An 18,314-nucleotide genomic window follows, 5' to 3' on the forward strand; every position below is an offset into this window, starting at 1 on the left:
GAGTAAATATTGAAATGAAATAATACAAAGATTATTTTCATGTTTTAAGGGTTTCATTGGCTCTCCTGGAGAAGTAGGACTACTGGGACCTGAAGGAGAAAGGGTAAGTTTCCTATAAATTTTACTTCTAATATTATCTACTAATGATAATGTACAATGGAGATTATAAACTCAGATATCAGGGAGGTAATCTTACTGAGAGAGCATTCAGATTTAAGAAAAATCAACATCAGCTGCAAGAAATATAATTATATTTTCTTAAATCTTACTGAATTTTATAAGGAAGTAACAAGATATGAACATATATAGATATTTTAAATCTAATTTTTTAAAAATACATATTAAAATATCTAAATATGAAAATTTTATAATTTGTTAGTCTTTAATTTGAATATAAGTTCTTAACAGGCATATTTTGTAGTATAATGTGTAGTACAGAATTAAGCATTAGGAGATATATTTGTGTTAAATTTAATCATTGAACATTGTTGCTTATAAATGTAGGTACTTATGAGTAAAGATAGAATCTTTATAAACTTGTTTGTTATATTTAAAACAATCAAGATACTGAGTTCTGACACTGCAACTTCACCATATCTAATTTTCAGGCTTCTATTCAGTCCAATTATTTCTATTTGCATTCTTTCATTTTTACTCAGTAAGGATTGAAAAAATAAAATTAAATGATACTAGTATATTGTTACAAATTTTAAATTACAGAATCATATTCAGAATTTAGCCTTTAACTCCATCATGATAAGAATGCAGTTCAGGTCAAAATTTTTATTTCTAGAAAGTGGTTTTTGCAACTGAAAGTGATCCATATTATTCTTAGCTGAATATATTTTAAAAATATATTGTTTTTTTGAGTGAGTGAATTACCTCACATTTTCTGATAATTACATGTGCATGTCCCTGCAGAGAAATAATAGTGTTTTAAGAGTTTAAAATGCGTTGTAAAGATATTTTGTCCAGTCTTTGGTAAGATGAAATGACAATTTTTCCTTGATAAATATAACAAGTCATTTCTTTCAATAGCAAAAAATTTCCTCAGCATAATACTGCAACTAAGACACTTACACTTTATGTGATACAACACACTAGTAGAAGATATGTCCCATCCATTGTGCAAAGAATTGAAGTACTGCTTCTCAACCTACCCAAAGGAGTATATTCAGTTTGCATTTTTAATAACTCTGTTGCTCATGATACAATCCTTTTCTGACGTTTTGGCACCAATATATTTCTAATAAATGATTTAATAAACCAAAATTTTGTGTCCTTGCAAAATGTCATTATCTTGTATTGAAGGATCTTAAGCCCAGTGTTGACAATGGCCATCAATAGGCACAATGCTGTCATCACACTCCCTAGTTTTGATTGTCTATATGACAGTATGAAGACATGTCTCAACACATAAATACAAAGACTTTTCATCATCTTTTATCTATCATATACCATATCCTAATATTATTTGGCTACATTAGAACTCATTAAGACATGAGTGATAGAGCAAACTGGGTGTTTTTATTAACACCCTTAAGTACATAAAAACAGAAAAAAATAGTCACCCTGAAAACAGGATGAAAAAAAATCCCCTTTTGGAAGTTGGTATTATACACAAACATACACACACACACATACACACACACACATGCATATGGTATGTGAAATATATGTGCACATATGAATGAAAATGCTTGTTTAACTTTGCATTGTTGTTAACCTTCCTGCTGTAATTTGGGAAAATCAACCTTTGAGAATATTAATATCTTTTTAAAAAAAAAGTTTGCTGTGTTATATAAAGATACATAAAGTTCTAACAAAAATGAGTCTACTTATTCACCCATAAATATGATCGCCCACCGCCCGCGGGGACAATCACAACGTGTACACTCTTCTTGATCACAGGAACCAAAAAGCGTTATTCCACAAGTCTCAGACTTATATTGAGAACATCAGCCTATCAGAGAGTAGACTACCAGGAAAGTCAGCCTAACAAGGAACAGTCTCCAGGCAGATACCAGGATTGCCTCATGTACAACAGCCAACCAGAGTCACTTCCTAAAACTTGTATGAGTGCAGCTATGTCTGGCAAGCTGCCAGGCGCCATCTTAGAGATCAGGCCACGGTGTGGCTCTGGGGCCCTCAGAGCCCGCCCCTGACACATAAACTCTTTTTTGATTTTCAAAGAGACATGAGTATTCATGAAACACTTGATTTGAAAGTGAATGAATTATTTAAGCCAATGATATCTTCTGCAATATCTGTATGTATCATCAATCCCAAGGGCATGGTTCTGGTATTTTTTTTTTTTTTCTTTTCCTTTCCTCTTCTCTCCTCTCCTTTCCTTTCCTTTGAGAAAGGGTCTTGCTGTGTTGCCTAGGGTAGCCTAGAACTCCTAGGTTCGAGCAATCTTCCTGTCTGAGCCTTGGGACTAGCTGGAACTATAGGCATGTGCTACTGTGCCAGGCTCTAATAGACTTCTTAGTATGAGGCTTATAGGTGACTATATATCTCAGAGTGATTATAACAGGTAGGATGCTTTAGATAGCATATAATAAATAACTCCAACTCAAACTGACTTAAAAATAAGGAAATTCTAATAAATGACAACAATAGCATATAATTTATCAAGTGGTTTTATATAAGACACTATGTAAATACTTTTTATGAAGTAATTCCTTTAATGCCCACAAAACATATAATGAGTACTGTTATTACTCTCATTGTGGACAAAGAAAATGAGGCATACGGAGAAAGTAACCTGTCTTAAAATATATGAAGGAAGTAAGAGCAGAGCCAGGATTTGGACCATATATTCTGGTTCCAAAACCTGACTGCTTAAGGAGTATACTGTACTGCCTCTCACATGACAAGAAATCCATAGGTTAAGTGGGATCTAGGTACAAGATGATCTTGAACACAGTGATGCCATCCTTCTCTGTCCTGCCTTTCTTGGTGTTGGCATTATCCTAAGACCAGTTTCCCGAATAATTGCAGGATTGTCAGTGTAAGGGTTAAATTACCTTTGTTTATATCTAACTGAGTAGAAGGAAACAGAGGAGGACATCTTTTTTAGGTAGGAAAATAAGATCTTCCTGTTTGGTTGTACCATTATTGGTGGTGTGCCTACTTCTGAATAAATAACTATCATCAGGGTATGTCAAGATCTCATTTGGAGATATAGATGGTGTGATTCCTAAATCCAATCAGGTGTCTATTTTGGAGAAGGACAGGGGCTGCTTCAGTTAACTGAATATATTGAAGCTTTTCACACTAGTTTACTTGACAATTTGTTTCTATCTTTGGCATACTTCATTAATTGATATTTGATAAAAAAAACTTGTAGTATTTAATTCATTCAGAAAATATAAATTCGTTGCTCCCTCTCGGGCAACAAGGTCCGATGTACCTCCTCAGGTCCCGCCTGAGGAGAATACAGAGCAAGCAGGATGATGAGTGTTGGTGGCAAAGGAAACACTCCAGAGCTGGGAGATCTGTCAGTGCACGAGGCACAGCAGGAATCTCGTTTATTGAGGAAATCACACAGCTTTTATGTAGGGTGGGGGCTAGGCGGGAACCAATTAGCTTAAAGGTCAGCAAGGCATGGGGAGTTCACGCAGGTGAGAGTCCCATAGGACTATATGGCAAGCACGAGCTGATCACGGTCATGGAACTGTTGTTAACCAATCTCTGATGGTGGTCCAATTTATCGTCTTAACCATTGAAACCGCCTTTGAGGCCTTGATCTTGCTTACTCGCCAGGGAGTAAGTTGTCAGTCTGAGTTAGTTAACGTGTCATTAGTCCCAACATAAATTTTGACTTTTCTATATTCTAGGGCATTCCTGGGATCCGTGGAAAGAAGGGTGTTAAAGGAAGACAGGTAACTTGATTCTTCTTTCTTGAGGTTCATTGTAGAGCAATATAATCTGTGTTTATGTTCTCATTAAAATATGGATATATTTTTGCTTTTGTTGTTTTCATGCATAGTTCATCTCACTCAACAAAGTTTAATTTTTTGCTACTTTGTGTATCACAGGATACTTAAGAATGTAAAGGAAAATTTACATTTAAAAATAACTCTAAATTTAATACTTCTAACCCATTTACTATATTAGTGGAGGAACCCCTTGTTGCCTTTGAGGGAGCTAAAATGTCACAGAAAATATGTGAGCAGCTTGGAACACCAATGGTAGCACTATTCAACCTACTCCTACACTAAGAGATGTCTTAGAAGCTTAAGCTCAGTTCTAGAGGTTTCTAAAATGCCTGCCTTTGCTGTTAATTTAGAGGCTGGTTTACTACAGCTTCTTATATTTCCAGATTTTTTTTAATTAAAAGAAAGTGAATTTACTGGATAATATAATACTTTAAGAGATGGGAGGAAATTTTGACATCATGGAATACCTTGCTATTAACAGATGAAAAGACTGGTCCAGACAAGTATCCTCAGGTTGGTCTGGCTAAGTTACTATAGATAATTATCCACCTGCTTTTCACTTGTGCTGTTTTTATTGCCACTTGAAAGCATTTCCTAGGGTGAGGTGTCGAAGGCTGCACTGTGTTCTATAGTTATGAAGATAAAAATCAAGTTTTCATAACCATGTTTCTAGAATACACCTGAATAAAATCTTGATTATAAAAAAATGAATACAAGTGTTTTTCAAATATATTTTTTAAGGATCCTAATCTATTACAAATGCACATTTTAAAGCAATGAAACGTTGCAGATTTTACCATGTAAAGGAATGTATAAATAAAGGGCCCAGTAATAATTTTATTCACTATTTTTCCAGTTTTCTTAAATTGTTTATTAATTCAATAGAATCCTGTTGGATAATTTTATAATTCCCTATTATAATTTGGATCTGGAATGTCTCCCAAAGGCTCATGTTTTGAAGACGTGGTCCCCAAATACAGCAATGTTCAGAGGTGGGACTTTTGGAAGTGATTACATCATAAAGGCTATGATCTCATCAATGGGTTAATTCATTTGTGGATTCATAATTGAATAGAGTTTTGGGTGTTCGTGGAAATTGAAAGAGGGGGGACTTAATTAGAGGAAGTAGGTTAGGGGGTATGCCCTTGAAGGTATATCTTATTTCTGGCCTCTTCCTTTCTCTCTGCCACTCTCTTTCCTCTTTCTGGCTGTCATGAGGTGAGCAGATCTGCTCTACCATGTCCTCTCTATTAAAATGCTCTGCCTCACCACAGGCCCATAGCAATGGAGAGTAGCTTATCATGGATTGAAACCATGAGCCAAAATAAAATCTTTCTTCCCTTTAGTTGTTTTTCTCAGTTATTTTGCCACAGTAAGAAACAGATGTGAAAAAATGGCCACTATATATTATCTATCTATAATTATCTATAATATTAAAATCATCTTACATGTTATCCTTTGAGCTTTGCACTATTCCTTGAAGATAGATTATGTGGGAAAATGAGGTTTAGAGATGTTAAAAGACTTTTTCAGAATCACATAGTTAAAAATGATAAAATGAAGAATTGAGCAAAGGTCCTCTGAATGTTAATCCAGAATTCTTTTCTTACCTGCTTAGATATTTTTGCTCTATGTTCTCTACTCATAGTACTTAGAAGAGACATGAATTATTTTTTCATGGTATTTGGACAGAATGTGATAAAACTATTTTAAAGTTTCACTTTGAGGATTTTAATGTGTTAAAAGATAAACTACACAAAATAAGTCAAACATTTTTATAAGCTTTTATAATCAACTTAAAAGTTAGTCTTATAACAATTATGACAACAGAAACTATTGTCACCATTACCATCATCACTTTTTTATTCACAAGCACTGTGCTAAATACTTTATATGCTATCTTATTTAATTACATTCAAATATGTTGGTATGTTCTTTACAATTCAGTATATATGATATCTAAATTTATATTATATATAAATCTCCCTTAACAGTATTACCTCTGTTTTTATTACATATCAAATTACTGATCTAAATAAGAAGATCTGGGCCTTTTCAAATTGACATTAGATCAATCCTACCTTTTTTATTCTTTTTCTATCCATTTGGTATCTTCTAATTTTTTCCATCTTCTTCTTATCAAATCATGCCATTAGTAAAAAACTAAGAAAATAATTTATAATAACATAAATTATTAAAGAATAAGACCAGCAATCATTATCATTCACTATTTTCTGATAGTTTTCTGGAACTATTTTTTTGAATTCAATAGAGTCCTACTGGATAATTTTATAATTCCCTATGAAATAAGAAACCCAAAGTTATCTATAAATTTCCTTGGATGATTTTATAATTCATTGTGTAATAGGAAACTAAAAATCACCTATATATTATAAGATAATATAATATATATCCTATATATATTATATTATATATAAATAATATATATATAATATATATTTTTTTCTCAGTTATTTTGCCACAGTAAGAAACAGATGTGAAAAAATGGCCGCTATATATTATCTATCTATAATTATCTATAATATTAAAATCATCTTACATGTTATCCTTTGAGCTTTGCACTATTCCTTGAAGATAGATTATGTGGGAAAATATAAATATATATTATATATATATATATAAATAATATAATATATATCCTATATATATTATAAAAATAATTTATAATAACATATAAATTATTTCCAGTGCTTAAATGCTATCTTGCTCATTGGTTATTAAAGTCTATAGAATCTTAAGATGAACTAATCTGCTATAAGGGAGTTGTAGACATTTGAGGAAATTGAATATTTTGTCAAAACTCCAATTACATATCACTTAGGTAATCACCAGTTTCATTTATTAATAGACAGGTCTTATGTAGATATTAACTTTATCTTGGCATCAGCAGTATGTAGGTGATTTTTAGTTTCCTATTACATAATGAATTATAAAATCATCCAAGGAAATTTATAGATAACTTTGGGTTTCTTATTTCATAGGGAATTATAAAATTATCCAGTAGGACTCTATTAAATTCAAAAAAATAGTTCCAGAAAACTATCAGAAAATAATGAATGAAAATGATTGCTGGTCTTATTCTTTAATAGTATCTTATGTTGCAAAATCTCTGGTGCTATAATATATCATATATGGTATATGTGCTTTTTCTTATTTTTACCACAAAATGATTTGGCCATATTTATAAGGAAAATTTAAGTACTTAGAGTAAGATAAAGTAGCAGCCACAAGGCCACAAGTTAATTATGACAAAATTTACCTCAGAGAATATTGCAGAATGCTATCCTATGGTATGAATAGTCCCCCTTATAATTTCTTTTTTCTTTTTCTTTTTTTGATTCTGAGAATTGAACCCAGGGATGCTTCACCCACTGAGCTACATTCTCAACCCTTTTTATTTACTTATTTTTTATCTTAGTAGTTCTTTTTAGTTACATATAACACTAAAATTCATTTTGATATAATTATAAATCATGGAATGTATCTTATCCTATTTAAGACCTCATTCTTATAGATGTACACAATGGTGGGGTTCACTGTACTATATTCATAAAAATACATTGTAAAATTATTTCAAATTCATTCTACTGTCTTTTCTTTTCCTATTCTCCCTCCCTTCCTCTCATTTCCCTTTGTCTAATATCTGTTCTTCCCCTCTCCCCACTTATTGTAGGTTAGCATCCACGGTATCAATGAAAACATTCTACCTTTGCCTTTTGGGGTCTGACTTATTTCACAAGGCATCATAGTGTCCAGATCCAAACACTTACTTGCAAAAGTTATGAAGTCATTCTTATTTATGGCTGGATAATAACTCCATTTTGTGTATATATATATATATATATATATATATATATATATAGCATTATCTTTATCTATTCATCTATTGATGGGCATCTAGGTTTGTTCCATAACTTAGCTATTGTGAATTGTGTTGCTATAAACATTGATGCGGCTGTGTCACTGTAGTATGCTGATTATACATCCTTCAGATATATACAAAGGGGTGGAATAGCTGGGTCAAATGGTGGTTTCATTCCTAGTTTTTTGAGGAATCTCCCTATTGCTTTCCATAGCAGTTGCATCAGTTTCCAGTTCCACCAAAAATGTATGAGTGTACCTTTTTCCTGCATCCTTGCCAATATTTATTTTCATTTGTATTCTTGATAATAGCTATTCTGACTGGAGTGAGATGAAATCTCAGTGTACTTTTAACTTGCATTTCTTTAATCGCTAGAGATGTTGAACATTTTCTCGTGTTATTTGTTGATGATTTGTATTTATTCTTCAGTAAAGTGCCTGTTCACTTCCTTTGCCCATTTATTCATCATGTTATTTGTTTTTTTTTTTTTTTTTGGCGTTAAGTTTTTTGAGTTCTTTATACATCCTGGAGATTAACACTGTATCTGAGGTGCAGATGGCAAAGATTTTCTCCCAATCTGTAGGTTCTTTCTTCATGTTCTTGATTGTTTCCTTTGCTGTGAAGAAGCTTTTTAGTTTTATTCCGCCCCATTTGTTTATTCTTGATTTTATTTCTTGTGCTTTAGGAGTCTTATTAAGAAAGTCAGTTCCTGAGCATGTTGGGATTTTGGGCTAATATTTCTTTATAGTATGTGCAGAGTTTATGGTCTATTTTCTAGGTCTTTTTTTCACTTTGATCCACAGCTGAGTTTTGTGTAGGGTGAGAGATATGGGTTCAATTTTATTCTACTACTATGGACTTCCAGTTTTCCTAACACCATTTGTTGAAGAGGCTATCTTTACTCCAATGTATGCTTTTGGTGCATTTGTCTAGTATGGGGTAACTGTATTTTTGTGGATTTATCTCTATGTCTTCTATTCTGTTATATTGGTCTTCTTTCCTGTTTTGAAGCCAATACCATACTGTTTTATTATTATTATCACTCAGTAGTATAATTTAAGATCTGCTATTGTGGTGCCTCCTACTTTGCTTTTCTTGCTAAGGATTGCTTTGGCTATTCTGGGTCACTTATTTTGCCAGATGAATTTCATGACTGCTTTTTCTATTTCTATGAAGAATGCCATTGGAATTTTGATGGGAATTACATTGACTCTGTATAGCACTTTTGGTAGTATGGTCATTTTGACAATATTAATTCTTCCTATCTAAGAACTTGGGGGGGGGGTCTTTCCATTTTCTAAGGTCTTCCTCAATTTCTTTCTTTAGTATTCTGTAATTTTCATTGTAAGGGCCTTCCCCTCTTTTGTTAGATTAATTCCCAAGTATTTTTTGTTTTGAGCCTATAGTGAATGGGATGGTTTTCCTAATTTCTCTTTCAACTGATTCATCATTGGTATATAGGAAGGCAATTGATTTATGAGTGTTAATTTTATATCCTGCTACTTTACTGAATTAATTAACATGTTCTAGACGTTTTCTGGTAGAGTTTTTGTGTCATCTAAACATAGGATCATGTTGTCAACAAGCAGAAATAGTTTGAACTCTTCTTTTCCTATTCATCCCTTTAATTTCTCTCTTTTGCCTAATTGCTCTGACTAGAGTTTCAAGGACTGTGTTGAATAGAAGTGGTCAAAGAGGGCATCCCTGTCTTTGTCCTGTTTTTAGAGGGAATGTTTTCAGTTTTTTTTCCATTTAGAATGATGTTAACCTTGGGTTTGTTGTATGTAACTTTTTATAAGGTTGAGGTGCATCCCTTCAATCTCTATTTTTTTCTAGTGTTTAAGACATGAATGATGACTGTATTTTCAAAATTATTTTTCTGCATCTATTGAGATGATCATGTGATTCTTGTCTTTAAGTCTATTTATGTGATGAATTATGTTTATTGATTTCCATATGTTGAACCAACCTCACATCTCTGGGATGAAATCTACTTGATCATGGTGCACTGTCTTTTTAATGTGTATTTGAATGTGATTTGCCAGTATTTTATTAAGAATTTTTGCATCTTCATCAGGGATATTGGTCTGAAGTTTTCCTTCTTTGATGTGTCTTTTTTTGGGTTTTGTATAAGGGTGATACTAGATTCATAGAATGAGCTTGAAAGTTTTCCCTCCTTTTCTATTTCATGGAATAATTTGAGAATTGGTGTTAGTTCTTTAAAGGTCCAGTGGAACTCGACTGAGAATCTCTCTGGTTCTGGGTTTTTTTTTCATTCATAGGCTTTTGGTGGCATCTTCAATTTCCTTACATGGAATTGGTCTCTTCAAATTTTCTTTATCCTCCTGGTTCAATTTGGATGGGGTATATCTCTCTAGGATCTGGTATTATTTTCAAGATTTTCTAGCATATAGGAGTATAAATTTTTAAAATAATTTCTGATTATCCTCTATTTCAGCAGTGTCTGTGGTGATATTTCCTTTTTAATTACAGATTTTAAAAATTCAAATTTTTTCTTCCTTACATTTGGTTAGCATGGTTAAGGGTTTATCAATTTTGTTAAATCATTTAAAGAACTTTTTGTTTTGCTGATTTTTTAAAATTTCAATTTTACTGATTTTGGCTCTGATATTAATTATTTACTATCTTCTACTGATTTAGGTTTTTTTAAAATTTCAATTTTACTGATTTTGGCTCTGATATTAATTATTTACTATCTTCTACTGATTTAGGTTTTTTTAAAATTTCAATTTTACTGATTTTGGCTCTGATATTAATTATTTACTATCTTCTACTGATTTAGGTTTTGGTTTTTCTTCTTTTTCTAGGGCCTTAAATGTAATGTTAGATTATTTATTTGGTGTCTTTCTATTCTTTTAATGAATGAACTGAATGCTATGAACTTTCCTCTTAGAACCACCTTCATAGTGTCCCAGAGATTTTGATATGTTGTATATCTCTTCTCATTTGCTTCTAAGTATTTTTTATTTTACCCCCGATAACTTCTACACTTCTGCTACATATTCATCATTCAATAGTGAATCATTTAGTCTTCAAGAGTTAGCATTGTTTCTATTTTTTTTCTTCTTGTTGGTTTCTAATTTTATTCCTTTATGATCTGATAGAATGCATGGTATTATCTTTTTTTTTTTTTTGTATTTGCTAGGAGTTGTTTTGTGGTCTAAGATGTATTCTGTTTTAGAAAATATTCTATGTGCTGCTGAGAAGAAATATATTCAGTCATTGATAGATGAAATGCTGTATGTTTGTTAAATCTAAATTATTAATTGTATTTTTTAGTTCAGTAGATTTTATATTGTTTTTGTTTGTAAACTCTACCGAGTGATGAGAGAGGCATATTAAAGTAACCAGTATTATTGTGTTGTAGTTGATTTGATTCTTGATATTGAGAAAAGTTTGTTTGATGTATGTATCATTGTTTTGATATTAACATTATGATTGATATTTCCTGTTATTGTAGGATTCCATTAAGCAGTATGAAGTGGCCTTTGTCTCTTCTGATTAACTTTGGCTTGTTCAACTTTATCTGATATGAAAATAGAAACCCCTGTTTGTTTATAAGATCCATGAGTGATATGCTTTTTCCTATCCTTTCACCTTCAGGCTGTGGATTTCTTTACATATGAGGTGAAGCTCACAGAGACAGTGTATGGTTGGGTCTTGTTTTTTAATCTAGCCTGCCAGCCTCTGTCTTTTGATTGATGAATTTAGTCCATTAACATTCAGTGTTATTATTAAGAGATGGTATTTATTTCCTATCATTTTGATTTATTTCCTGTGTTTAAGTTTAATTAGATTTCCCTTTACTTGATTATTATTTTAGTGTACTTTATCCCTCTTCTGGTTTTCATTTTTAATCTCCATTTCTTCTTCATGAAATACTGAGTATGTTTTGTAGAATGGGCTTTTAGTTGTGAATTCTTCTAACTTTTGTTTGTCATGGAGGTTTTTTAAAATCTTTAATTCTGAAACTTAATTTAGCTGGATATAGTATTCTTGGTTGGCATTTTTTTTTTTTCAGAGCTTGGTATATATTATTCCACGACCTCTTAGATTTTAGGGTCTGGGTTGAGAAATCAGCTGAAATCTGGATTGGTGTACCTCTAAATGTGAGCTGTCATTTTTCTCTAGCAACTTTTAAAATTCTATCCTTATTCTCTATGTTAGGCATTTTCATAATAATGTGCCTTGTTATGGGTCTCTTGTAATTTTGTATATTTGGAGCCCTGTATGCCTCCTGTATTTGATTTTCTACTTCATTCTTAAGGTTTCAGAAATTTTCTGTTATTATTTCATTGAAAAGATTGTGCATTCATTTAGTATTTATTTCCCTATGAATCTTATATTTGGCATTTTCAGGTTATCCCATATTTCTTGAAAAATTTCTTCATGGTTGCTTAACACCTTTTCTTTATGATCAACATTTTTTTCAGGATTATACATTTTGTCTTCATTGCCTGAAAGTCTGTCTTCCAAGTGGTCTAGTCTATTGGTGATACTTTCCATTGAATTTTTAATTTGGATCATTGATTCCTTCATTTTGAATCAATTTACAATTGATTCCTCTTCAGGATCTCCATCTCCATATTGAAGTGATCTTTCATTTCTTGTATTTTCTCTTTGACTTCACTCCTTGCATCATATTTTACCTCATAGATCAGCTTAACTATGAACTTTCTAAATTTCTTCTCTAACATTTCCTCCACTCTGGTGTCAATGGAGTCTGTTGTTGAGGCATTTGGGGTTGTTTGGGTATGGTTTGTTCCTTTGCTTTTTCATTTTGTTTGTGTGTCTACCCATCTATCCAAATGGATCTGAAGTAGCACAGTCTGCCCTATGAATTTGTAGTGCCCTTGTTGGTTTTTAGTACCTCACTGTTTTAGTCAGCTTTTTTGCTGCTGTGACTAAAAGGACCCAACCAGAACAACTATAGAGGAGGAAAGGTTTGTTTAATGGCTCATGGTTTAAGAGGTCTCAATTCATAGACAGTAGGCTCTCTCTATTACCTGGGGCTCAAGGTGAGGCAGGACATCATGGCAGAAGAGTGTGGCAGAGGGAACTAACTCACATGATGATCAGGAAGTAGAGATAGAGACTTACTTGTCAGATATGAAATATATACAAATATATTCCTCAAAGCCACTCCCCCAGTGTTCAACCTCCTCCAGCCATACCCCCATCTGCCTTCAGTTACCACTCAACTAATCCCATCAGGAGATTAATTCACTGATTGAGTTAAGTCTCTCATAATCCAATAATTTCTTCTCTAAACCTTCTTGCATTGTCTCACACATAAGCTTTTGGAAGACACCTCATATCCAGACCATAATGCTCACAGATTAGAGGGAGCCAAATAATAGCAATGACCTATGTAAATGATACATAGCAATAAACTGAGTACTTCATTCCTATTATGACATCTACAATGTTAATTGGCACAACAAACAGAATTGGTGGGATCAGCAATTTCCATCAGTAAGACAGTACATGATCACGTATTTATTTTGTCTGGCATAAAATCAAATGATAGTTGTTATCTTTGACTTCCATAGTATTAATTATTACTACAGCATTAGTGGTGGGGTCTGGCATTATATAAGTCAGTTAATACTGAGAGATGTTAAGAATAGAGTTAATTAAGAGGAAAGATGAAGAGAAAGGAGGGTAGAAAAGGGTTTGGAATTTTAATAGGTGAATGTGGGAAATGCAAAAGTGATGTAGTATGTAACATTTATAAGGAATGAGGAGAAAAAACAGAAGTAAAAAAATTAAAATAAGAGCTAAAGAACAATAGAATTTGGCTGTTAGTAAGAGAAAAGGGAGAGAAAGATATAAGAGGATCAGAATAGTAAAGAAGACAATACAAAACAAAATCTAAATACAGTACAAGAAGTAAAATCAAGAATCAATAAGTGGGATGGTATCAAACTGAAAAGTTTCCTCACAGCAAAGGAAACAATCAAGAATGTGAACAGAGATCTTATGGGAGAAAATCTTTGCCACCTGTACCTCATTATAAGATGTTAATTTCTAGGATACACAAAGAACTCAAAAAACTCAACACCAGAAAAATAAATAACCCAAATCAATAAAGGGCAAAGGCACTGAACAAACATCTCACAGAGTAAGAAATAGGAGTGGTCCAAAAATATATGAAAAAATATTCAACATCTCTAGCAATTAGAGAAATGAAAATTAAAACTACACTGAGACTCCATCTTACTCCAGTCAGAATGGCAATTATAAAGAATACAAGAAATAATAAATGTTGACAAGGAAGTGTGGAGAAAGGTACTCTCATACATTGTTGGTGGTACTGCAAATTGGTGCAACTACTATGGAAAGTGGTATGGAGATTCCTTAGAAAACTTGGATTGGAACCACCACTTGACCTAGTTATCCCGCTCCTCGGTTTATACCCAAAGAACTTAAAATCAGCATACTACAGTGATGCAGCCACATCAATGTTTATAGAAGCTTAATTCACAATAGCTAAACTATGGAACCAACCTAGATGTTCTTCTAGATGAATGGGGATAAAGAAAATGTGTATATATACACAATGGAATATTACTCAGCCTTAAAGAAGAATGAAATTATTGCATTTGCAGGTAAATGGATGGAATGGGAGAATATCATGCTAAGTGAAATAAGCCAACCGCCCAAAAAAGACAAAGTCCAAATGTTTTCTCTGATATCTGATGCTGATCCATAATGGGGGGGAGGAGCAAGGGAAGAATGGAAAAACTTTGAATTGGGCAGAGGAGGATGAAGGGAGTGGAGGAAATGGGGGGTGGGAAGGATGGTAGAATGAGATGGACATCATTATCCTATGTAATTGTATGATTACAGGAATAATGTTACTCTACAACCAGAGAAATGAAAAGTTGTGCTCCATTTGTGTACAATGAGTTGAAATGCATTCTGCTGTCACGTGTAACTAAATAGAACAATTTTTTTAAAAAAGGATCACAAGAGAGCTTGCTTCTACTTTCTGCTTTCTCCCATGTGAGGATACAATGAGAAGTTGACAATCTGTATTAAGTACTTAGCTACAGTGGCACCTGATCTTGGACTTCCAGCTCCAGAATTATGAGAAATCAGTATCTATTTATAAACCACCTGGGCTATGATATTTTTGCTATAGTAACTGAAGTAGCTTAACTTAAAAATTTTAAGTAGATAATCTAACAAATAATGAGAAAGCTTCTATCTCCTTTCCCAATATTTGTATTTTTTTTTTTTTGTCTCATTACATTACTGATTTCCCCAGAATAGTATCCATTACCAGAAGAGACATACCCTTCTCAGCCAGGAAGGCTAAGCTGTGCTATGGTAGCACAGACAGCCTCACTACAATACTGAGCACTAAGTGTGGTTTTGATATCGTGGTTTCAGTTACCTGCATTAATTCATCCTCTTCTATCTGTGGATATTTAAGTTCAACGAAAGTTCATTCTCCAGAGATCTCAGATAAAACAAGGTAGCAGACCATATTGGTCACATCTCTTTAAACATCATACTGCTACTTGTTCTATTGTATATCTTTACCGTCATTATTTGTAAAACCTCTTGGAACATATCTGATATGAGCCAGATTCTTAAAAAGCATAAAGCTACCATTAGTTCATAATAGAAAAGAAGAATGGTGTTTAAGAAAAATGTAGAGATCAGGAGGGAGTATTTACATGTATTTGGTAACTTCAAATTTCATCTAGTATTTCTAATTGCAAGTAGCTTCCTTTTTAGTGCAAAGATTCTGAACTTCATTCTGTAGTGCCACAGACAGGAAATTCCGTAGTTGCTTTAAAAAATCATTTATGTTTTATTTAATTGGTAGTCTCTTTCTTGTACTTTGTTGGCCATGCAAATTTCTGTGGCTTCAAAGATTTTAAAAAATTATGTGAGAAATGGCTTGACAGGATTGAAGATAAACATGAATTGGAAATGGGATTTACTCTCAACACTATCTAGAAAACTGTTATGAAAATATAGATTTTTTCAAAAATTTTCAGACATGGTAGGAATAAATTACAAGTAATCAAATCTTACTACTTTTTAAGTTTGACACAGCAAAACAATACTGAGTTTTCTTTTATGAAGACAAAATTATCACAGCCTTAGAATGGTTGGCAAAATAATACCCTTAAGGCACCCGAACTTCAGCAGTGTTTACTTTTCTAACTATAGAAAGGAGCCTCTCCTCTTTTCTCATTTATCCTTGTTGGAAGAGTCTATTTGAAGAAAACTGTGTTTTGGCTTTTTACTCCAGTGTTACAATTTCAGGATATAAGATCCTTCTGTTTGACATCTGTTATTAGTGTCTATACTTAGCCCTAGACCATTTTAAATACCTATTGCTCAGAAGTGTTTCAAATATATATATATATATATTTTATAGAAAATTTAGAGACAGCTTTCTTTATTTTCAGGAAAAAGTTGCAGTTAATTAGATCATATAGAGAGTACTATTATCTACTAGAGTATTATGGAAAATTGTCACCGACTTTTAAGTGATTCTGCCTCTTTCAGGGAAAAATATACTTTCTGGATTCTTTCTTACTAAATGTAGTCTGTAGTAACTATATCTGACTGACTATAGTATGACAAGATGTATGGAAGATTCCAGGACATCAAGTTAACCCCTCCACGAGGTTGGAATAGACACTGAGAAGTGGGACACCCAGTGAACTACATCTGATAATGTGGAAGAAGTTCAATCAGAGCTTGATTCCATAGAAATTTTGACATAAAACAGTTGGAAATTTAACCAGGTAGTTATTTTCAGTGTACATAACATAAGGGGAAACTCAGAGAGCCTGGTAGATTATCAAAATCAGAAGTGTGAATGACTTTATGGCAGTTAGTCCTACCTTGGGTTTAGGGTTGTATTCTCTTTGAGGGAAAATGGCAGTCTCATTTATAGAGATATGAAAAAAGGCAGATTCCATTTCTTAGATCTGGAGTACAAGGTGCCGATAACCAGTCTTGAAGAACAGAGCAGGAACTTCATTCTGAGCATGGAGGCCCAATTAGCTAAACCTGAGCTACAATCACTCAAATTTCTACTGCAGTTTAGTTTTAGTCTCAGCCATGAGGACAGGCTTGACTTTGAAGTTTGGATTAAATTGTCCGAACTTTGTGTGGAAAAGAATGCAGACTGGATACAGAGCCTTTCACATTCCACCCTTTTCTGTGGTGATCTTGTCTCATTTTTGAAGGATTTAAAAATACCAGTTTTTGTTTTGTTTTGTTTTGTTTGGTACCAAAGATGGAACCCAGTGGTGCTTAATCACTAAGCTACATCTTTAGGGCAGGTTTTTTGTTTGTTCGTTTGTTTGTTTGTTTTTGGTTTTTGAGACAGGGTATCACTAAATTGTTCAGGGTATTACTAAGTTGCTGAGGCTGACTTTGAACTTGTACTTCTTTTGCCTCTGGCTCCCAGCCACTGGGATTACAGGTGTGGGCTACTACACCTGGCAAAATACCAGTATTTCTGGGTAGTATGTGTTTTGTATGTAGAAATTATACAAATAATGTCTAACTGTAGACAAGTTACCTCATCTCTTTTCATTGCTTAGTCTTGGAAAAAGATGTATTTCTGTTAATATTAGTAATCTCTGTTTAGTATATTTTTATTTATAAAATTTTGTTTTGAATATATTTTTATTTTCATTATCACTGTTTAGTGATAATTTTCTTTGATCTCTACTTAGAGTGAATATATTAGTTTTAAACCTCACCCCAGGAAGAAAAAAAATGTTTTCCAGAAGAATTTTCACTGCTTTTATTTTTTATAATTCTGTAAATGTAGTCATTATAACCATTTGAGAGTAATTTTTATCTGCATATTTTTCTAATTATTTTATGTGCATTTTTTTCATAATTTCTTTGTAGAGCTAAGAAAATACTTTTTTCCTACATACCCGGAACAAGAAGTTTTCCACTGCTAAAAGATATTTAAATATTCTACCAAATACAGTACCTATGAAAGTCTAAAATATTAATACCACATATTTATTCAGGTGTACCAGATAACTATACTTATTTTGGACTCAGTGTTTGATAATAGTACCATTGTTAATCCTAAGCAAGAGAGAAAGTTGCTTTGGGCTGTGAACTTCAGAGGGCCCCACATATTGCACATACACAACATAAATGTATTTAAAAAGCACTTGAGTGCCAACATCACACAGGCTCTAGCACTTCACATTGGCATAGCATCCCTATAACACTAGACATCATTCTTGTTACTACGTATTAATTATCTATTGCTGTATAACAAGTTACTCTAAGTTAGTGGTACAAAACAACAATAAATGTACACATTGTTTCTTATAGTTTCCTTCGGTCAAAAATTAGTAGATCATTTGGGTGATTCTGCCTCTTGATTTTATAGTCAAGATTTTGGCTACAGTCATCTGAAGGCTTTCCTGGGGCTAGAAAGTCTGCTTTTAAGATGACTT

General features: G+C 32.9%; 1 protein-coding gene across 2 annotated transcripts in view; it reads left to right on the forward strand.

Moving 5' to 3' along the window:
• The window catches only part of Col24a1 (collagen type XXIV alpha 1 chain), a 391,233-nt gene that overhangs the window by 111,219 nt on the left and 261,700 nt on the right, over positions 1-18,314 (forward strand). For both annotated transcript variants that reach the window (XR_007104846.1, XM_047523663.1), the window contains exons 11-12: positions 50-103; positions 3,843-3,887. Coding sequence is in view for 1 of the 2 variants with exons in the window: in XM_047523663.1 (XP_047379619.1) it covers positions 50-103; positions 3,843-3,887 (99 nt within the window). In the remaining variant the exon portion in view is untranslated. The remainder of the gene's footprint in view (positions 1-49; positions 104-3,842; positions 3,888-18,314) is intronic.

Source organism: Sciurus carolinensis, chromosome 1 (assembly GCF_902686445.1).
Source record: "Sciurus carolinensis chromosome 1, mSciCar1.2, whole genome shotgun sequence".
NCBI classification, from domain to species: domain Eukaryota; kingdom Metazoa; phylum Chordata; class Mammalia; order Rodentia; family Sciuridae; genus Sciurus; species Sciurus carolinensis.